A 23,080-nucleotide genomic window follows, 5' to 3' on the forward strand; every position below is an offset into this window, starting at 1 on the left:
GTATGCAGAGATGTACAGTTATGTAGATGCTCAGCCTGGGTACATTATATCGCTGCTGAGGAATGCACTCAGTTCAGCGGGTCGCACACTACGCATGTGGCGTCAAGTCAAGTCAAGTGGCTTCATTGTCATTTCAACCATATACAGCTGGTACAGTATACAGTGAAACGAAACAACGTTCCTCCAGGATCACGGTGCTACATAAAAGACAAAGCTTTGTACACATGACGTGTGCTGCCCACTTCTTTTCTCTTACCACGGTGTGTTTCTAGAGGCCAGACAGGCAAAGAGCTTTTTCTCAAAAGCATGACAGTACTGGCCCTTGGAGTCAGATGTTCAGTCCCCCAACAGGGCGCTCCACTGACCTGCATGCAGATGGTGCATTAAGACCTTCTGGCAGAGGATGGGCCTGAATTTGCATATGAATGCAGAGAACACGCCCGGCGTATGATACGCCTGCCGATGGCTGGCTTTTCCACTTGGAGCCAGTGCGTCGCTACCCCGAGGGTGTTCTAGGCCTGGGCTGATCTGAACCCTGAATGGGCCGTCTGCGTGTTTTGTGTGCCGTCGGCGGTCCTGCTGGACGCAGAAGAAGCTTCGCCGATCATCTCGTAAGCGGAGAAACCTCCTCGTTTGTGTCTGCTGCGGTGTGAACCGTTGGCGCAGGCAGCACTGATCTGATATCAGAGCCCTGATCAGCCTTGAGGCTCTACAGCTCTGCACTGGGCTGTCCACCACTGCCGCCGCCTTTCCCGGATGCTGCAGGGAGAATTGGCAATTATCGGTCATCTAATTAGCGCAACCGTGCACCAGGCAAACAGCATTAGGGTTTCAAGTATTAATTCTAGAAATGTTTGCGGGACACGAATGTTGATGACAATTGAACAACTGCTCTCTGAGAAGAAAGGGGGGGGGTTTGCCCCCCATCGAGATGGAACGTGAACCGTATGGATCGGAGCAGCGCCCTTCCGGGAGGCAGACGTGCCCCCCAGAGGTGCACGAGCGATGTGGATCGATGCCTCTCTCTGGTTACAGCCTTCGGCGGGTGTCCTCACTCATCTGAGCCGGTTGAACGGCAGCAGGGAGCCCGTTTTCCTAGACAGAGGAGGGCCCGTTCCACGGATCCTCGGGATCCTTGCGATTTCGTCCCGACGAGGGTCCCGTGACTTTCCGATTGAACCCTGGGCTCCACGGCGTTCTGCTCATTTTGCCCTGCTGTTCGGATACAGCGGGAGCGTGAAGCGGAGCCCACGGAGAGCTGTGTGCATGCTGCTTCTCCATCCCACACCTTCCCATGGTCTAAACGGTCCAATTACTAACGGTGCTATTTATAGCCAAGCCAGTCTCCACAACCACTGAACTGAGATAAAGTCATTATTAGGCGGAGGGAGGCGCAAACATCTGATGTACTAGACCAGAAAAAAAAAAAAAACAGTTATTGAATTGATTCTGCTAGCTGAGTAATTAACGTTGCGAGCGAAACCTTGGGTGTATTTATTGAGTCTGAGCCGGAGTGCGTCGTTCCAGCTGTTACAACAGAAATAAGATAACTTTAATGGACATACAGTGAGTTGGACGTAGTGGATGCTCCTTCCGACACATTCATAGAAACACCCGGAAACATACAGAACAACATCAAAAGTGGATCTGTATCTTGAGAATTTTTTAGAAGGTGCCATGGATAGATAATAGGCAGCAGTGCGGTTATATACATTGAGGACTGCAGAGGATGTGTGTCACCTTGTCTAAGTAATATGGCTGCTGGGATGGAAATAGTAGGATTTAAAATGAACAGATTTATTTGCAGTTGGATGCTGAAAGTGGAACATTAGTGTTCAGTCAGGTTTGGTCATGGATTATTATTTGCAGCTTACAAGTTATTAAGGGGACACTGTGTCTTAGTGCCTTGTTGTTGGGGTCCTTATTGCCCTCAATCACTTACATTCATTCATGCTTTTCTCCAAAGCACCTTACATTGTTAAGCTACTTACAATTCCTGTATTTACCCTTTTATACAGCTGGGTAATTTTCCTGGAGCAATTTATGGTAAGTACCTTGTTCAAGGGTGCTATAGCAGGAGGTGGGGAATCGAACCTATGATCTTTGAAGCCAAAGGCAGCAGCTCCATCCACTACACTACTAGCTGTCCCGTGTTTCTATGCGACTGCTTTCTATGTCTCTTCGGCAGATATCGTAGCCCCGTCCCTGGATCGCTCTGTCTTCTGTCCCGTGTTTCTGCAGAGCGATGGGTTCGGTGTCCTGGGAATGTGGTCCCTCAGAACAGCGGCCCCGTGGCCTCGTGGCAGCTCTCACCTTTGGGATTTACGGTCTATTACCGCAGCTATGAGAAGGGCACAAATGACCTGCCCTGTAGAGCGGAAGAGGGAGGCGATGTCACCCCCCCGTGATGCCCCTCGTCGATTTGGTATACGGCACTGTTTTCATGCAGTGGAGATTGCGCCTCAAATAGCCACGGGTTCTAGTGCACAGAAAGACACTGTATATGACGGTACATGGCTCAGTACTCATTTTTTGTGTTTGGTTTGCAATACTCCCATTAAGATTCTTCACCTGTCCAATGTTGGAGCACACAGAAAGATAAAAATAAGTCCATGTCGTGCTTTAAAATATCCTTGTAAATTGTGCTCAAAGCCTGGCAATTAGGGTATCAGGAGAAAAAAGGAGTACTTACAGAAAGGGTTCAGCCTAAGACAACCGTCCAAAATAGCAAGATTGGGACCACGTTGCTTTATTTTTGACAAATTTTATGTGTTTTCTAGAAAGAAAATAATTTTCAGCTGAAGATGCAAATGACAAACTTCATGATGTCACACAGTTTATTTATTATAGTGGCAGTTGTGGATTTGTGTTCAGTTATTCCTTATTTATATTTTATCTTAATTGATTGTCCACATAAGGGGGTGCGGTGGCGCAGTGGGTTGGACCGCAGTCCTACTCTCCGGTGGGTCTGGGGTTCGAGTCCCGCTTGGGGTGCCTTGCGGCGGACTGGCGTCCCGTCCTGGGTGTGTCCCCTTCCCCCTCTGGCCTTACGCCCTGTGTTGCCGGGTAGGCTCCGGTTCCCCGTGACCCCGTAAGGGACAAGCGGTTCTGAAAATGTGTGTGTGTGTGTGATTGTCCACATGTTCCATTCACAAAGATTCAGCCTATCTATGAAAATTTAAACAAATCAGCTGTTCTGGACAGTTGGACAATCAGTGAGCTCTGCAGTATGTGAACCCATAGGCTGATATCTAAGCAATAGGGGAGTATATAGACCATACGTTAGTATTTACACTCGTTGGGCAGTAATTTACATTTACATTTACACTGGACAGTATATAGACCCATAGACCAGTAAAGAGACTCATGGACTAGTATATAGACCTTAGGTCAGTATATAAAATATAAGGGGGTATTTAGATCCACAGGCCAGGATATTACATTTACATTTACATTTTTTTTATTTAGCAGACGCTTTTCTCCAAATCGACTTCCAATGAACTCTATGTAGTGTTATCAGCCCAGACACCTTATTCACTGCAGTGACTTACACTGCTAGATACACTACTTACACTGGGTCACTCATCCATACATCAGTGGAACACACACACACATTCTCTCTCTGTCACTCACATGCTATGGGGGAACCTGAACAGCATGTCTTTGGAGTGTGGGAGGAAACCAGAGCACCCGAAGACATAACACTGCTAGATACACTACGTACACTGGGTCACTCATCCATTCATATAGACAGAGACCCATAGTTGTGGTTTTGACCACACGATCATAGTTGTGACAATATAATTACTTTGTTTTAATTTTGTTTTGCTTTAGATTCTATTGGAAAAACCTTGAAATAATGATTATCGCCTAGGGTTGAAAATGAATACATTTTTATATCCTTTTGCTTTATTACTGAGTCTATCTAACAACTTGTTTCTAAATGCAGCTCATATTACAAATGATTCTGTTTCATTATGTTAGGTGTGTGTGGGGGGTGGGTTATTTTGTTATCTGGTCCACCGCTATTCCTGTTCAGGCCAGATAATAAAGAGTTTGTATAACTTATGTAACTGAATAGAAAATGTTATATACATATGTAACTTATAGTGCAAAGTTTAGATCCACAGACACACACACAGTATAGTGTTGAACGATACACACAGGGGAGACTTGGTGCCCAGCTGGACACATAGACTCTCCACACGTCACATGGAGAGCGGAGGCGCAGCTTGGCAGCAGCCAGTAGGGCAACTGACGGCGGTAACTAAGAGACAGGCTGTTCCGTCTGGCACCGCAGCCCCGGGGGACGGGGGAGGGCCTTCCCTGCTGCCGCCTGGTAACTGGGATACGGCTGTTTGTCACCGCTGTCCAGCGCGGTGTGTCTCTCGTAGCATCACACTATGAGCACACTGCTCACTTGAAGCATTTACATTTATTTATTTATCTCCAAAGCAACTTCCAATGAACTCTATGTAGTGTTATCAGCCCATACACCTTATTCACCGCGGTGACTTACACTGCTAGATACACTACTTATACTGGGTCACTCATCCATACCTCAGTGGAACACACACACTTTCTCTGTCACTCACACACTGTGGATGAACTTGAACAGCATGTCTTTGGAGTGTGGGAGGAAACCAGAGCACCCAGAGAAAACATGCAAACTCCACACAGACTGAGCAGGGATCAAACTCACATCCTCTTGCACCACCCAGACACTGTAAGACAGCAGCACTACTCACTGTGCTGCCTGTAAACTGCTTTGGATCAAGTCGCTTTGCAAAAGTAGCACCTTCTGCTGTGCCTGTGAGAAAATTTCTGACCCACTTTGGCATCATGATACGGAAATGCTATCTATATAAATACGTTTTAAACTGCAAGCAGGTGAGATTTATTAACATGTCGCTGCTGTGCTGGTTTTTTTCAAAGTAACTGATTGTTTGTCCCTATTTTGTAGCAGATATATTTTTTAAACCGGAACAATCCAAGGTAATTATAATATGTATCCCCATGGTACAACAGCAGGGTTCCAATAGGCTCCCCGCAGGTTACTACTCAGTGTCTGCATCTGTGTACTGCTGCTGCCCGTGCTCACAGTAATATGGTTATACGCTCTTCCTGTAATCCCTATTGATGGATTGATCTGCCCAGATCTGCCCTCTGGTGTGATCCTCTTGCTGGAAGACACAGCTTTCCTTCTCGCACAGAGGAGGAGAACTTCCACTCCTGGGCTGTCCTGTTCCATTCTGTGGTGGACCCACGCTGCTCACTGGAACATGTATGAAAGCGTAAATAAATATGCACGTATAGATATATGTTTCTGGGAAAAATGCAATGCAGGACAAAAAAAAGAATGATAAAAACGGTCAGTAATGAGCACTGCAAAACACGTGCGAACAACAGCCTGCTTTGCAAATTTTGAGGTACTGACCCACTGCGCCTGGGTCATATGCAAGACATCTGAATGCAGGGTTTGCAATTGTTTATATGCATAGGTGTGTGTGTGTGTGTGTGTGTGTGTGTTTAGTACGTTTTTGTTGCTTTAATGCCTGATTTTGTCTCTTTTGAACATTAACTTTTTTTTCCACAAAATAAAAAAAATTAAAAAAACAATTTTTCAGCCACTGTCCATTCCCAAAATCCATCGTTCCAGTGTCCATTGTGCCGCAGATTGATCGTATAGGTATATAAATATGGACAGTGTATAAGCAGAAAATTAGATAGATATATAGTTTATATATATTTTATATATTTACAGTCCATGCAAATCAAATAATTTAAAAAAAAGGTTCCTGATACTTTTCTTCTGTAAGTTAATTAAAAAAGTTTTCCACATTAATTCCTTCTCCTGCTTAAGTTATAGATTTGGTGAATGACTTGCTCTCCCTGAAGTTTGCGTTAAAAGCCTTTGTACAAAGTGGGGTGCAGTGGTGCAGTGGGTTGGACTGGGTCCTGCTCTCTGGTGGATCTGGGGTTCGAGTCCTGCTTGGGGTGCCTTGTGACAGACTGGTGTCCTGTCCTTGGTGTGTCCCCCTCTGCTCTGGTCTTACGCCCTGTGTTGCTGGGTAGGCTCCGGTTCCCCATGACCCTGTATGGGACAAGCGGTTCAGAAAGTGTGTGTGTGCCTTCGTACAAAATTACAGTGCAATAGAGCATCTCTAGCCACATACATTACCTGCCTACGATGCTGACTTCAGACTCTGGCTCTTCTTGACCTGAGTTCCCCAAAAAGGAGGCTTTTACCCCAGAAGGAGTGCCTTGGGGGGAGCATAGGGGTTAATGCCGACCTCCTGACCAGCAGGCCTGATCTGTTTTGGTCACTCCGAGCCTTGTCTGTGACCCCATACAGCTGGAAACACGGGGCCTGGTGCAGGGCTTGGGTGGGGTGTGGTTTCATGGAAACACAGTGAACTTATCAGATGAAGGTGGTGAGTTCAAGTCTCGACTGGGTAACTATTGCAAATCTTATTTTTGTTAAATCGACAGCTGGAATAGTCTGTTATATAGTCTGATATAATAGGTTATTTTATCCAGAGTCATTGTACATCAAATTTCCAATTCCTTGCAACAAAAGTCATGAAATATTCCTGGCCTTTGAGAAGCAGACATGCACGGATTTGTTCCTGGGAACGTGGACAGTGTGTCGAATCGATCCGATCACGTAATTAAAGGGTTTAATTAAATTAGAGGCAGACCCACTGGGGTCTTGCTGCCGATCTGGCCTTTTAATTTATCGGTTTTGGTTTGCATTTCCCTATATATCAATTTAAAAGATCTAACTGTTGGTTGTCGACTGATTGGGTATTGATTCAGACATGCTTTAATGCTTCTTTAAGTTTGTCTTAATGAGCATCTGGCCTGCTTTAGGACCACAGTTGGCCTGCGGTAGTGTGGAAAAAAGAGCATACAAACAGCATCATGCAAAACATGTTTAATTACATTTACATTATTCATTTCACAGACACTTTTCTGCAAAGTGATGCGCAGTGGTTATTAACTAGTGTTTCGCTCACACGTTCATCCAAGGTGACTTAGTATTACATGCACATACAGTAAATTCCTTACAGTCATTAACACATAAATATAGTAGAGCAGCATAGCACAGCGTAGCGTGTGTGTGTGTGTGTGTGTGTGTGTGTGTGTGTGTGTGTGTGTGTGTGTATACATACTATGAGCATTATACAATCACCAGCTGACCTCTTTTTGGACTGTGGGAGGAAACCAGAGCACCTTGAAACCCATGCAAACACAGAGAGAACATGGAAAGTCGACACAGGCTACGGGGATTGGCCAGATGAAATCCAGCTCTCTTTTTTACTGCACTTGGGTACAGATGTGTTCGGACTGCTAGTGCGCAAGGCTCTCGGTGCCCATTGACCCCAAAATCAATTTTTTGTGATTGTTAGTAAAGTAAATGAGCCATGTGCGGAGCAGGCATGTGACACATCACTTTCAGGGTCTGAGCTCCAGCGGTCACGCAGGGAGGCCGTGTTGCCGGTGGCTCGCTGAGGGTCGCATTAACAGCCAAGCCGTGCAGAGCTGATCACATGGTGTGCGAACTAATCTCTCATCAAACATGCATGAAGGCAGCAGACGGGAAGGAGGGGGCGTGTTGGTAAAATATTGACATGATGGATTTCAGAAGGACGGATGCGCCGACTGTGTTGGAAAAGGCTCATGTACATGTACAGCATGACAGAAGCACGTCTTGGACAGCATCACCAGGACATTTTCATCTTCAGCTCCCCAGTGCTCATTTTTAAATCCCTCTCTTTTTTCTTTGTTGCTTCATTTTTATTTCCTTCTTTTCCTTTCACTTGATTCCCTTGTGATGGGACTGACATTCTGTCCAGGGGTGTACCCTGCCTCACGTCCCATGCTTCCGGGATCGGCTCAGGACCACCATAACCTTCAATTGGAAAGGCGGTTATTGATAATGGGTAAATGTTAATTCAATCTTACAAGATAATTAAGATACACATTTTATATTCCATGCCGCAAGCCCAGCTTTGTTGGAATTCCAAGTGATAACTGTTTTTGTTTTTGCCATGCTCTGAAAGGGTAGACTGAGTGAATCAGAGTGAAACAGGGTATGCTGGTTGGAGGTGTCACAGTGTATGGGACACTTGGCTAATGTCTTTAGATTCCTGGTTGAGGGCCGCATTTTGGGGCAGTGCTCCCCGGGGATGCCTTTGGGTAATTTTTTCCTAACAAGTTGAAGTGAGTGACTTACAGTGTGGCAGCACCCTAGCGTTCAATGGTCTTTACTCTGGAGCTCCTGAGATCAGTATCAGTCTGCAGTCCTGCAGTGTCTCTCACTCCTGGGTGAGTCCGTTCTCTCACTGTCAATCAGGGACTTAAATTGGGGAGTCATGGCAACTAGGTGTTTGCTAATGGTAACTAGGTGTATATGTTAGGGTGGCATGGTTACCAGCATGGTAAACAGTTGTTGGTGTTGACGTGTGTGCGTTGGTGCGTGATGTTCCATGTACGGCAATGCTAATGCATTATGCATCATTCTGTGCGTGTTCGTGTTCTGTGTACTGTGTTTCTGTGCTCCGTTGTACCGTGTGCCGCATACAGCGTCTTATTATACAGCAGGATGATTTCACTTTGCTTATGGCGGCTACAGCCCAGCATCTGCTGGGGTTCGCATCGACAGCTGACGGGTTATAAATCGTTGCCCTAAGCCAATACACCACCTGCGTCCTGTTTCACTGAGCTCATGATGCCAGCAGCAGCTTCAGATTTGGATCTTTCCAGCGTCGGGAAGAGCTTTGTTTTACTGTGATCTGTACTGTACCTGTCTTGGGCAGGTGGCCAGTCATCATCCCTTGGATGCAGGAGAGACAGGGCTGAGCGTGTTTGTCCCATCCTGTGGTTCTGCTTTGGAAAAAGAGCTTCAGGCTCCATGGACTGTGTGTGGAAACCCAACTCGGTGGGCTAGCCCCGCCCACCCTGCTCAGCACAGCTCCTTCGGAAGCTTCCCCTTACCACCCCCTCCCATCTCCCATCCCCTTTGTGACACCGACTAATGTGCCCACTGTTTGTCACAGTTCAGTGTATTTGCCCTGGCTGAGAGTGCAGCTCCAAGCAGCAGAAGGGCCAGAGTGCTAAATCCCGCCTTAACGGACATCCCAACGGGACGTCGGTAGCGCTCTGCACCCCCATCCCCACACCAAACATAGCCCAAACCCTCCACCACCACCACCCCCTCTTCTCCAAGGACACCCTGAACGAACAGCCGTGATGCATCAGAAAAGCTTTTTCCTCTGTCTCGCCTACTGGAATGCCCTCACGTGACCACATAGTGCTAAAGCTGCACATTGTCTGGAACAAATCAATACAGCAATGTCTTGGTCCCTAAAATAAATGTTTACCTTTATGGTCTTAGGAAGAACATCCTCACAGCAATTTTTTTTCTGTGTTATATACAGACATGTTTTTTCATTCTTTGCAGGAACTGGAAGAGAAAGGGAATAGAAAGAGGTGCAGGAAGATCAGATATGTATGGTCAGCAGTTATATGTTTATATGGTTTTGCATGGTAACAGGTCTATAGCAGTAAGTGTAGTAAAGTGTAGAATTAAAGAATCCCCGATCGTTAGTTTTGCACCGTGACCGTGTTTCACAAATGTTGCCATTATTGTTGCGTAGAGGGATGATATTTAGAGGTATTCCGCTGCACCTCCAAATGAAAAGGGGGTGGAAGAGTCATGTGTCACCATGTGTACCTGCTGAGCCCATCCATATCCGACACGAAAGACTCGCCTTTCACTCCTCATTCTCTGCCTTGGTGTTCCACCGGATGGTCAACCTCAATTTTTTTTCATCTGGCAGTCATAACTGAGTGACAGAGAGAGTGTGTGTGTGTTCCGCTGATGTATGAATAAGTGACCCATTATAAGTAGTGTATTTAGCAGTGTAAGTCACCGCAGCGTGTGGGCTGATAACGCTACACAGAGTTCATTGGAAGTCGCTTTGGAGAAAAGTGTCTGCTATGTAAACATTTATAAATATAATAATTTACCCCAAATTGTCCACCACAACCAATTTATGACATACTCTTTCCCAAGGTGCTTTTGGCTATGCTGAACTCGTGTGCCTTTCTTCTATATTTTGTTAATGTCTGTGTAATTAATTATATGTTGATGATAGGTGTTTGCAAAAATCATAGGAGATACAAGTTTCTGAGGACATGCAGATTTTCTTGGGTGTTTGTGTGTGCTGTGTGCCTGTGGGATTTGGATAATTAGCCAGGATTCTGCACCATTTAGTGATATAGCCCCACCTACTGGTGGTGGGAGGCACTGCAGTTAACCCTCTGTTGGAGGGTATGAAGTGTTGCGCTCTTGTATTTACATTTTTTTTTTTACATTTACTAGCTGATGCTTTTCTCCAAAGCAATTTACAATGTTAAACTATTTAAAATTATCTGGACCAATATAGGGCAAGTACTTTGCTCAAGGGGACTCTTTTTGCACACGTTTTTCCCCATACAGTATGAGCAGGGATGGGATGGTGGGAGTGACAGCTCCGGAAAGCAGGTGACAGTTTATGTTTGGAAATATTCAGCTCACGGCCCGAGGTCCCTTTGCCTTGTCTCTGAGACACGACGAAACCAAGTCCGAGCGGCACGGGGATTCAGCTCATCCGCATGGAGCAGTCCCACTCGTCTTATTATTTTCACTGCTAGTGCTGGATGATTACACTGTAGCCACTGGTGCTATTTCCATATGATGGACACACAGACCCGAAGAAGGTCACACTGGTCTGGGAACCAAGCGGAAGTGGGTGGTCAAGTGGTTAAGAAACTGAATGTTTCAGTGAAAAGCTGTGGTCTGTATGACCGCATAGGTGTGTCCTTGAGCTAGGGGACTGAACCAGAATTGCTTCTATAGAAATAATTAGCCAAGACTTGCTTATGTTATCGTCCAGTTCTTGGTGCACCCCCCTCAGGCTTGCCCCAGTGTGTCCACAATAGCCTCCGGATCACCACAACCGTGATCAGGACAAGCAGTTGTGAAAAATGGATGAATGGATGGATGAATGGATTATATTATATTATATTATATTGTATTTACTTGTATTTAGCGCATCCTTTTGTCCAAGGTGATACAATACTAGATGCTCTACATTGCAGTCCCCGTAATCCTTTTCTCATTTATACAGCAGAGCAATGCAATGCTCTCACTTATTCACACTTAGACATACACACTCACACACAGACACACACAGAGCCTAAGGGCAATTTAGAGTCACCGATTCACTTGAAACACAGGTCTTTGGACTGTGATGGGGAGAACATTCAACAGACCGTTGAACATGCAAACTCCACAGTCTCGATGTAACTGTAAGATATAGAGTAAACGGTACTGTGGGTGAAGATGTCAAAATCCTTCGAGGAGCTTGCCGACATGTATTAGACATGAATAAAATGAAAGGAGATTTACATGCACAGCTTAAGCATTTTTGCACTGATATTTTTGCAGTTGATAATGAAATAGTTCGGTGCCATCATAAACACATGAATTTACTGCAGTAAATCTGCTACTGCAGCAAGAATTTTTGCACTCGGCACAAAGGAGTGTAAACAAAGAGGCTGTATAGCCTGAGCACCTGTCTCTTCTCACCAGCTCTCACCAGCTCCCATGAGCACACAGCTCTGTGGTATCGGTACCGTGGTATCGGCTGTTTCGCATTCACAGGTTACTTGCCCCCCCCCCCCCCCCCCCAGTGCACACTCAACTCTCTACGACCCCCACACCCTGGAGATGGAGCAATGCTGAGCAGAGATGAGCCGCGACCCCGCCAGCCTGCAGGCGTCGAGTATATACACTGGTACCGCCAGATTTTTATTGGCTCTGCATCCGAGCTGCATATTCCCAGTCCCAAGGAGGCCACATATTCTGATGTATTATTTATGAAAACGGACCCCGCTTCTCTCACCCTCCCGCAGCTGCTGTTTAGACTGCCCCCATCTCCATTGCTTCTGGTGGTAAATAGAAGAAGATGCCCCTTCTTGCCCCAGGCTGTGAAACCGCTGGAAATTTCCACTTCTCATGATCCATCCCCCCTCTGAGGATGGAAAGGTCTGCACGGTGGCTGTTTGCTGTGTGAAATTCAAGACCAAAGGCAATTTGCTATTTGGAACGGCATCCAACATTTTATAAATCAATAACAATAATTTATATTTTTGTATTTTAAATATGTGCCACATAACAAGCTGGGAATTGATGGGGAAATCTTTTGCCTCCCAGTAAACAGGAGAGAATGGCAGTTCCTGGGATCTGATGGCTATGAATTGATAATTTCAACAAGGGTCTTACTGGCTGCTGCATATGAAGTAGTACCATGTTGATATTTTAAACTTCTGCAAAATTTCATATTTAGGTTCAGGTAGAGTGTATGCAATTTATGGTGTGTGGCTGGATTGGCCATAACAATTTAGTTAAGGTTATGAGCAAACATATGGTACTGTTCATAGGACCTGAACTCACATCCTTGCACTCTATTGTTACTGTAACTACTTGATATCCCAGTGCATGGGAGTAACGATAGTCTGGTGGAGCTGTTCCTTTTACATTTATTTATTTAACAGACACTTTTCTCCAAAGCGACTTCCACTGAACTCTATGTAGTGCTGTCACCCCACACACCTTATTCACCGTGGTGACTTGCACTGCTAGATACACTACTTATACAGTTAGTCACTCATCCATACATCAGTGGAACACACACACTCTCTCTGTCACTCACACACTATGGGGGAACCTGAACAGCATGTCCTTGGACTGTGGGAGGAAACCAGAGCATCCAGAGGAAACCCATGCAGACACGGGGTGAACATGCAAATTCCACACAGACGGAGCAGGGATTGAACCTATCTCCACTCACATCATCCAAGCACTGTGAGACAGCAGTGCTGCTCGCTGTCCCACTGTGCCACCCTTTTGGCCTGCAGGTTTGAATCCTGTCTATTGCTGCAGTACCCTTGATCGAGGTACCTACTCTGAATTGTCCCAGTAAAATTACCCAACTGCACAAATGGGTAAATAATTGTAGGTATCTTTGGAGAAAAGCATCAGCTAGATGAATAAGTGCTGCAACACATTTGCATATTTAGCAGAATCCATTTCTTTCCCGACACAGATAAATGTGTTCTTTTTTTTTCTGTTGAATCTAACAGAATAACCCACTATTAAATCATTTGATTTAAGCCAAATGTTGTTAGTTAAGGACAAGCAAACTGCTGCCTTTGAGCCATTTCTCTGAAACACTGAAAAAGAATGAACTGCTACAAGAATTACGTGTAATTGTACAACTGCCCGGGGACTTAGTTGAGCTGAATGCTGTTTTTGATCTTGTATTCCCCGAATGCGTTTCAGCATCGGAGACACACTTGCATGCATGTTGTCTGCTGTTTTGCACCATAGAAAATTGTTGGGTTGTGAAGGCTATTACCGTTGCCACTAAAGGGGTGGGAACTGTTTTTTTTTTTAAATTTAATGAAGACACCATATTTTCAGCTCTTCCTTTGTTGTGCATGTATTACTGACATCTATAAGATATCATGTGCTACACAATCAGGCTCTTGTCTCTCTCACAGCTGTGGTGGCGGCTGCTGTCACTCCTGGCAGCTGAACAGCTAGCCTGTATTCCAGCACTACGTAGAATGTGTGTGTGTGTTTCTCCGTGAAACCCCTCTCCACAGTGAGCACACAAAGTCACTTCATTGGTGAAGAGGCGCTGAAAAGCCCTTGTCTATATAATGCGCATGGTGTATATTTTAGGAGCAGTAGGTGGCGCAGCGGTTAGAGCTGTAGTTTCAGAAGTTGTCGGTTGCGGGTTCAGATCTCATCTCCTGTTACGATACCCGTTAGCAAAGTATTTGCCCTAAATTGCTCCAGTAAAACTTACCCATCCATGAAAATCAGCATATCATTGTGAGTTGCTTTGGAACAAAGTGTCAGCTACATGAATATAGGTAGACATCACAGTAGTGTTCTAAACAGTCCAGTATGGAGAAAAGCAAGGCTGGGATGTGTTTCCTGAGTGTGTGTGTATGTGTGTGTGCACCCATGTGCTTTGCTAAATATTTGCATGTTTTCTTGAGAAATAGTTAATCTTGAAAAATATACCATCTCGGGGGGTCCCTACTGTGGCACAGCTGGCACCATAGTGGTTAGAGCCACTGCTCTTGGATGCAGAGATCGCAGGTTTGGATCCTGTTTACTGCTGTAATACCCTAGAGTAAGGTACGTACTCCAGAAAAAATACCCAGCTGTATAAGCGGGTACATAATTGTAGGTTTTGTATGTTGTCTGGAGAGAAGGTTAAAGTCAGGTTAATGCAAAATGCCTTTTTTTTACAGGTATTGGGCTTTAAACACATTCTCACATTTTCACTAGGATTGAGAATCATTTGTTGCCTCAAAATTGCAATCAATACGAGTGATACATGAAAGCATGCGTATACATATATTGTTGTGTGTGGGAGAGTCTGTGCCGAGAGCGCGGTGTCACCCAGAAACCCATAATGCACAGCGGCTCCCGGGGCCCCGTCAGGACAGGGCTCAGCCTCTATCGATTTGCGTGTCACCGTAAAGCCAGAATTAACATTGATTTTCACCCTTTGGAACATATGAAGAAACACTCCTTTTAACTTCCATGGGACATATATTTATGTCATCTGAATTGCCCTTCATTGTATTTGTTTGTTTACTGGCAGAATTTTTGATATCGTTGGCAACTTTTCCCAGCACTGCTTCAGATGCAACTGCATTTACACATATCCATTTAGCTGATGATTTTCTCCAAAACCACCTACGTTGATTTACCCCATTTATACAGCTGGGTCATTCACTATATTTAGGGTGAGTACCTTGACTTAGGTGCTATAATGGGGTGGGATTCGAACCTGTGACCGCTGAGCCCGAAGGCAGTGCCTTTAACTACTATGCCACCTGCTGTAAATGTAGGTGCAGCTAAATCAGAACGGGTTGCTGGGAGAGACCATTTATCTATACCTGGTTGAACATCGTGACTCTGAGGGTCACGTTCATGTTGTCCCTCTTCATTTCAGTTGTTCTGAGACCTCACACTTGTACTACAGCACTTCCATTGCTCCCAGAGCTTCAGCAGTTTCCTACGCACCCCGGTACGTACTACAGTACGACTAAAAAGCGTGAGTCCACTTGCTGGGACTCAGTTTTTGCTCACGAGGCACTCTGTGAACAAGTTTGATCAGGAAATGAGGTGCCATGTCCTCCCAGTCCTCCCAGCTCTTCTGCAGCAGTTTCCAGAAATGGAGGACAGCTGAGTGCTGCTTTACCTTCATTCTCCTGTCCAGTTCCTCCTAACCAGGTGGACTCACACTTTTCACCAATGCTGTATGTGGACTAACAGCAGCCCTCAGGGTGTTTCCTTCATAGAGATGAACACCAGGATACCACTTTCAGATAGGGGGCATGGTGGCACAACAAGTAGTGCTGTGAGAGAGCAGCACCGGGGTGGTGTGAAAGGATGCGAGTTTGATCCCTGTTCAGTCTGTGTGGAGTTTGCTTGTTCATGCTCTGTCTGTGTGGGTTTCCTCTGGCTGCTCTGGTTTCCTCCCATAGTCCAAAGACATGGTTCCCCCATAGTGTGTGAGTGACGGAGAGTGTGTGTGTGTGTTCCACTGATGTATGGATGAGTGACCCAGTGTAAGTAGTGTATCTAGCAGTGTAAGTCACTGCGATGAATAAGGTGTGTGGGGTGACAGCACTACATAGAGTTCATTGGAAGTTGCTTTGGAGAAAAGCGTTTGATGAATAAATGAGTGTGGAGGTAGAGCTTCATGCAGCTGCCCCCAAAACCTATTCCTTCTTCACTGTGTTTCTTAACTTTCTGGGTTTAACCAAACTAAGATGCAATTCTTGCATCAACACTCTTAAAGCCCCCCTCACATCACTTTTTGTGTACTGAGCAACAGCAAGAAGTTTTTTTTTGTCTTGTTTGCTTTTTTAAAATTTATTTCGACCAAAAGTTTTCCCTCCTCGTAAAATAAACTGTGAAATGACAGAACATTCCAGAAGGAAACCGCCGGCGCGAGACACGGAAACGTCTCTTCGAGGCTTTTAATTTTCAGCTTATTGTGCCGTCATCTAATTATGTGATGCGAAACAGTTGTCTCTGGGTTGTCGGAGGTGTGCCTACTGTTGTGGGCTCCGTCTATGCCCCCAGAAGGTGCTTTTGTTCTGACTTCAGGGCGTCTTCACGTTTCCTGAAACACAAATAACAGCTTGTTCAGTTATGTAAACAGGGGAAAATTCCACCTACTGTTATTTGAAAAATAGGCACCAGCTTCTAGTATAAAACTGGCAGATTATGGCCCGAAAAAAAACATTATTTTTAGTCGGAAAAATGGCAGTGTGACGTGAGGTTTTATGAACATGTGCTTTTTCCAGACTTAAATAGCACCTTGTCAGGCATGGCGTGTCGGGCTAAAGCCACAGCTTCGGCCAGAGAAACTGTCTATTTTGAAGCTTTCTTCAGGAACACGGTGGGTGGAGACGTCTCCAGTCCGGGGGAAAGTAAAACAGAAGACCTTTTCAGACAGTGGGACGCAGCTGAGCCCTGAAATAACAGCAGGGAGATGTGTTACTGCAACACACGTCGGCTCAGAACAGACCCCATTAAAGAGATTTACATTTATTCATTTAGCAGATATTTTCTCCAAAATGACATACAACTCCGAGAGAATAAAATTGCATTTAACCAACACACAGAGAGATAGACACGTGACTCTAAAAATACGACTAATCCAATAGCACCATTTTTGGCAGCTTACATCATAATTATGCCAGTATATAGAATTGGTAGAGTACTTCTTTGAGCAGATAATCTAGTGCAAGTTTATAGGTCAGATAGGACATCTGAAGAGAAATGGCTCTGAAAGAGATTGGTTTGAGACCCTTCATGAATATTGAGAGGGATTCAGCAGCTCTGAGGGACACAGGGAGGTAATTTCCCCACATGGTAGGCAGAACAGAGAACCTTTGAGCTTTTCATTTTGGACCTCTTGTATGGAATCACCAAGGGGCCAGAGGTGGAGGAGTGTAGTAGTCGGCTTGAGCCCTTTTTACGGTGATGGGGTAGAAGCAAAAAGCAAACCTTAAGGAGAAAATAATACTGACTGAATGAACGAGAACTTTCCAAGAAAATACAGGATTCATTTTTGGTCTCGCTTCACCCCTGATCTACGTACCCAATAAATGTGAACTATGCTATCTGTTTAATAATTTAAAATAACCCTGTATGCAGCTATTTGTGTAACGTATACTGTTTCATACTGTGGTATATGACAAATTGACTGTACTCGAGAATCACGTGTCTGCATCCATATCTCTCCTTCGGTTGACGTGTTGCACTTTTTTCATAGTTCTCCGAGATGTACGAGGCTTCGGAGAAAAAAGTCAAGCTAAACGAATAAAAGTACACGTGCATATAGCAGAAACAGAAAGAGCTAGAGTCAGAAATTAGGGCTGTGGGTCTGCAAAGGGTTTGTGGAGAGTGCGTAAGGGATAATGTTGCTAGGTTGTGGTGTTGGCAGGTCATATTGTGTGGCACGGTTGAGTGAATCCCTTCATTTCTGTGTGTGTGTGTAAGACAGGCACACGGAGATGTTACGCTGCAGCGTGACAGCCCGCTCTGTGCCGTGCCCTCCTGGCCAGGGGCCTGTCCTCCTCTGCCCAACTGCCAGCGAGTGGCGGGGCTGGACCGGGCCCAGGGAACTGTAGGGTGCGGTGCGTGGCGTCCGAGCCGGACTCCTCCAGTGCATTACATCAGCCTGGAGGAGACGCGGCACCAGTCGTCTGCCTGCAGAGCCTGGCGGCCGGGCAACAGCCATGGCTTCGGGCTTCATGTGCGGTGTGGAGGACCTCCTGGTCAACGGCGGCCGCTTCTTTTGGAGCCTAGCCGAGAGGATGCTAAAAAAGTGGTACGCTCAGGGGGTGAGGCCGTGCCGCCGGGTCGTTCGAACCTGGTGCTGGTTCGGGGAACTCTACCAGGTAGGACCTCAGCTGAGCTTTGCTTGCCTGTTACTCATCAGTGATCGGTGAATTGCAGCAGTCCAGAAGATGTTCCAGTACGCTGCACGGGCGTCTTTCCATCTCGGATAAACGATCATGATGTTTCTAAATGGAACGTGAAACAGCTGTTGTTCTGAAGAGTTCTGACCGAGCGGTGGTAACGCACCTGGCATGGTGGTTCTTCAGCTTTCATCTTGTGCTTGACATCACTTTCCGTGTGCAGTTTCGTTGGCTGACACCTTTCACGCTGAGCTAGATCTGTACACATCTCCTCATGCGTTCCTCACTGATGTGAACCCCTTCACTGAGGAGACGTTGGACACGGGCTTCTTCCGAGTGTCTCAGAGCTCCCCTCCCGACCGGTAGCAGTGTCCCTCTTTCCTTCTTGTGATCAGCAGGAGATGTGGTGTTGGTTTTGGAATGGCAGCATGCAAGGGAAGGAGTTCATCAGATCGCTCCCAAAGGCTTAGAGATGTAGATGCCCTGAAACTGATGGAATTCTCTTGCATGTCTGCTCACAGCTCGCCTGCCTGTTGCCACATCCTCCAGAGATGCAGCAGAAAAGGTTTTTGATGTATTTCTAGAAGGCTCTCCATGCCTCACCCTTAAATAGAATAGAATGCCCTTTTCTAAGGTGCATTAAGACTCAGTGCTGTAGCTTGTACAGTCAGGGAGATATACTTGAAAACATGCATCCTCTAGAGTGGACAAAAAAGAATGGCTGCACCCCAGGAGGATACAAAGACCGTTTAGTGCTGCTATATAAAGCTGCTTGGCACTTCACAAGGCCAGGCCTGTGGACGAGTCGATCATTTTCTCTCGCTCTAATTAAAGAGTCGACAGCGCCGGTCTCTAGGACAGCCTTTTGTGCCTTTTTCGTGGCGGGCTGCAGGCGTACTCAGATTTCACCACGTTTCTCCCAGACTTCGCCACCAACCGCCGGTATCAGCGAGAGTCGCACCTGCGGTGTGAATCCCATAAGAGCTCGGATGGGGGAGGCCCTCGATGCGTTACGAGGTCTGACACACAGCGGCTCTTTTGTTTCCTTAAGCTGTGAGCACCCTGAAGGCAGCCTCATTCGGCGGCCTTTTTAATGGCTCTGAGGAATTTCCTAAACCAATCAGGCGGCTCGACATGTTGTCGACAAGTGTTTTGTATGCACGGGAAAATGTTTACTTCAAAGAATTGCCCTCCGCTGCCAAGCCGTTGCCATACTCCTCTCCTTCAAGTGGGTAAATACTTACATTTGACATGTATTATACATGCATTTTGCGTGAGCTGTCGTTTTTTCCGTTATTTATGCTTTGAATGACGTCACAAGGGATCGCTTGCTTTGATAACTATCGGCATCAGCTGAGCATCCGAAATGCCTGCAGACGTTTGGTGGAGATGTGCCTTTCAGGCCGCGCATCTCTGAGCCGGTCGGGGTTATTTCTCGGACGCCGGTTAAGTAGCTAATTACATTAGTAGGGAACTAATGCCGCAGGGCGAGCGTTAAGCCCCTCGCAGGTCATCGGCCGCAGGGGGCTCGTCATGGGGGAGCGGCTGAAGTCTCTCTCCCTCGGACAGAGTTTCAGAGAACTGACCTCCCGGCCGCGGCTGCTGGCGATCACATGACCTGCCTTTGAACATGCTTAACCTCACTTATGGGCTCTAACTTGTTTCTGCCTTATATGGGAGTCGGTATTCAGTGTCATATTGTTTAGGTTACTGGGATGAATCGTTCAAAAGGTCAGACCGTGGGGTCCCAAAGGATGATCCAGGTTCTTTTCTTGTGCTATTAAACTTCTTAGTTAGCAGATGCATGGCTCTCACTGCAGATACCATTGGACTCTAATAGTTTCTCTTCCGACTCTTCAAATTTTCGTGCGACTGTTGCTTCGAATTGAATAAAAGGCAGTTTCCTTGTCTATCAAGGCAGGGTAGGGCTGGATGCTGTGGATCAGATTAATTACAGAGTACACAGGACTGATTACGTGTCTATGAGAGGTGTTTCTGAAATGGCGAATTTGTTGGAACAAAGGCCCGTGGGCTGGAGAACAGACCTCTGGAGCAGATGGGTTTCCAGAAAGGAGCTCAAAATGCAGACCTTGTGCGTTGACGAAATCCAGAGGATGTTACAGTTCACATAATGTTACACAATTTTTTTTCACGCATCTCAGGGCGACCTCCTGCCATTATTTTATTTTATAGAAAAGGGTAAATACCACAAACTGCACAGCCATAAATTAACCGAGATTCAATCCAGAGGTCGTGTGACCAATAGGTCGCGCACAGCGTTAGGGGGTCCATTCGTGGTAAAAGACAGCTGGTAATATGGATGTCAGTGGACAGAAGGAGCTCCAAAATGACCAAACGATTGTATAGCTCTGCTTACTAGGTGAACAACCCAAAAGCATCAATAAACTCTATTGATATTTCATGCCGTTCTCATAATTGTTTTATGGAAGCGCAGCAGAAGTTCAAGTTTTACAGGCTCTTTTAAGCTGACTTAACATCGATTCATTTAGCTGATGCTTGTCTCCATAGCGATTTACAGTGTTAAGCTACCTGCAGCTATTTCCCCATTTATACAGCTGGGTAATTTTACTGGAGGAATTTGGAGTATGTACCTTGCTCAAGGGTACTACACCAGTAGGTGAGATTTGAACCACCCATTTTCAGACCCAAAAACGACAGCTCTGACCACTGCACTATCAACTTTTCACCTGAATTTCAGACATAACAGTAACTGCACATATAAATATTTAATCCTCTTTCTTTAATCACTGGCCTTAGGCTGTTCCTGCAGTTGTTACAATAAAAATATGTTTCACACACATGTAATTCCTAAGTATGTAAAATATGTCTTTTCAGAGTTTGTTATATTATCTTTAAGCTAGTGTGCATTGTCGTATGATTTCATGTAATTTCTCCGTAACAAAGCAATACTGATTAATGTTCTCTCCATGACATGATGGCAGCCACTGAATCGCTGAAAGGGGTTACTATGGTGACTAATCGGTTCGTAGACAATGGAGTTTGTGTAATTAACAACTACAATAATTCTCTCTCTATAAGTCGGATTAGGAACAATCCTGTGTTGTGTTTGGGCGGACTGCCTAGTTGTTCACTGTTTTATCTCCATCCTGAAACAAGTGTAATCCGAATTTGAATCCATGCCATAATTTCAGGCAATATTAAATTCTTGTTTCAGACTATCCACAAAATTTTGTACATTTGTGTTTGTGGCAAATTTTTAATATATAAGAAGAAATCTTCAATTTTGAAGTGTGGAAATGTCAATTAATGAACTTGCATGCAACATTAAGGGAAGTTCTCAACACCGCTGTCATGTTGATGGTGTTATATAAATGTCGTATTCCCTGTCATGTAAATTATGTCATCCAAATGCAAAAAGCATTGTGTCAACAAATGTAACATGTTTTTATAAGTTGACCGTAATGACTCAGTGTGATGAGGTATTTAGTCTATATGCTTCCAGGTTGTACATTTTGAAAACAAACTGTGTTTTTCTTATAAAATGACAGCAACAAACATTCAATAATGAAATTTATGGTAAATAAACAAGTGCAGACAACTATTTAAAATACACAAACAAGGCAATTTACTGAACCGTTCCTGTACTCACTGAATGGAGAGAAGAACAGCTGATTGTGAGTTGTGGTGGCTGGAGGAAGGAGGAGGCTTGGCACTCATTCTTGCACCGCCACTGCACAAACGAGTCAAAACAAAGCAAACATGAGACAGGAAATCAGTAGGAAAAATCTGATGGTACACAAGTGCCAACTACAGTACATTACTGCACTTCTGCATCATTCAAGTGACTTTCAAATGTTTTTTGGACAATTTTTGTTATACTGATATTGAGTACATAGTTCAGAATTCACTAGAATTATAATGTATGTCAAATCAATCTTTGTTGCATATCCTCATCAAAAACAAAACTTGGCTGGAGTTTAATACGTATATAGAGAGGAAAACAATCTAAACTTTTCGTGCCTTGCATGTAGAGCACAGCTGACTGGTCTGTTGAAGGAATTTGGAGATTACAGTTTCCCTCTAGAAAGGGACAGCCAAGCCAGTTGGTTACCATATGTTTTTGACTGTAGACACAAAAGTAAATGTCTTTCCCACAATCCTGTGGGGAGGTTAACATGGACCTGAAAGAGAGCCTTGATTTGTGTTATGGTGCTGTTTTGTGGTCACATGTGTACACAACCCCCTTGCCAGCCACCATTTCTCCATTGTAAACAGCAATGCTTTGTAAGTCACACTACATGTTTTCTTCCAAAAGAAAAAAAAAAGTTATTGCAGATTATATGGGGTGTGCAAAATCATCTTCTGTAAGTGGGATTCTTCTTTTAGATAGGACTCTCTTGTTTTCTGAGGAGAGCAATTAATTTATGTGAATGAAGCGAACTCTGGAGTGTGATCGTGCGAACCTGGCACACAGCCGTGTAATGTGCTGACCCTGCAGAAAGGCATTTCCACCAGCGACCCAGGAATCCAGTTTTTATTTACCGTTCAAGAGCACTGGACGAGAACAGTTGCCTCTGCAAGCAAATTCAGTCTGCAGCTTCGATCCATTTGTGGAAATAGATTGGTTCGGGCTAAGGTTGGTGGGGGGGGTGTCACGGTGGCCCCCCCAGGTGTGCTGTGTAGACATACACATGTGCTGACGCTCCTTATTGCTGCTCTGCAGATGACGGAAGGCAGGCTCTGCCAAGTTCACCTCCTGGATGACAGGAAGCTGGAGCTGCTTGTACAGGTACCACCTTTCTCATTTCAATGGCTAAATATAGAAAAATATTTAAAAAAATACATAATAATTAGCATTTTGAATTTGCATATAACATTTTGCCTTTGAAGCTGTCACTATGATTAATGGTTTGTGTATATATATATATGTATAATATATATATATATAAATAAATGTAATATAAGTGTTACATGCAAGTTCAAAATCACAGTTTATTGAATGTGCAAGTACAGCAGGGGTTGG

At 45.0% G+C, this 23,080-nt stretch overlaps 1 protein-coding gene across 4 annotated transcripts in view; it reads left to right on the top strand.

The window, feature by feature from the left end:
* frmd4ba (FERM domain containing 4Ba) overlaps nt 1-23,080 on the top strand; it is a 53,800-nt gene that overhangs the window by 5,286 nt on the left and 25,434 nt on the right. For all 4 annotated transcript variants that reach the window (XM_018734136.2, XM_018734137.2, XM_018734135.2 and 1 more), the window contains exon 2: nt 22,781-22,846. In XM_018734136.2, coding sequence (XP_018589652.2) covers nt 22,781-22,846 — 66 coding nt within the window. The remainder of the gene's footprint in view (nt 1-22,780; nt 22,847-23,080) is intronic.

The sequence above is a fragment of the Scleropages formosus genome, chromosome 22 (genome assembly GCF_900964775.1).
Source record: "Scleropages formosus chromosome 22, fSclFor1.1, whole genome shotgun sequence".
In the NCBI taxonomy this organism is placed as follows: Eukaryota; Metazoa; Chordata; class Actinopteri; order Osteoglossiformes; family Osteoglossidae; genus Scleropages; species Scleropages formosus.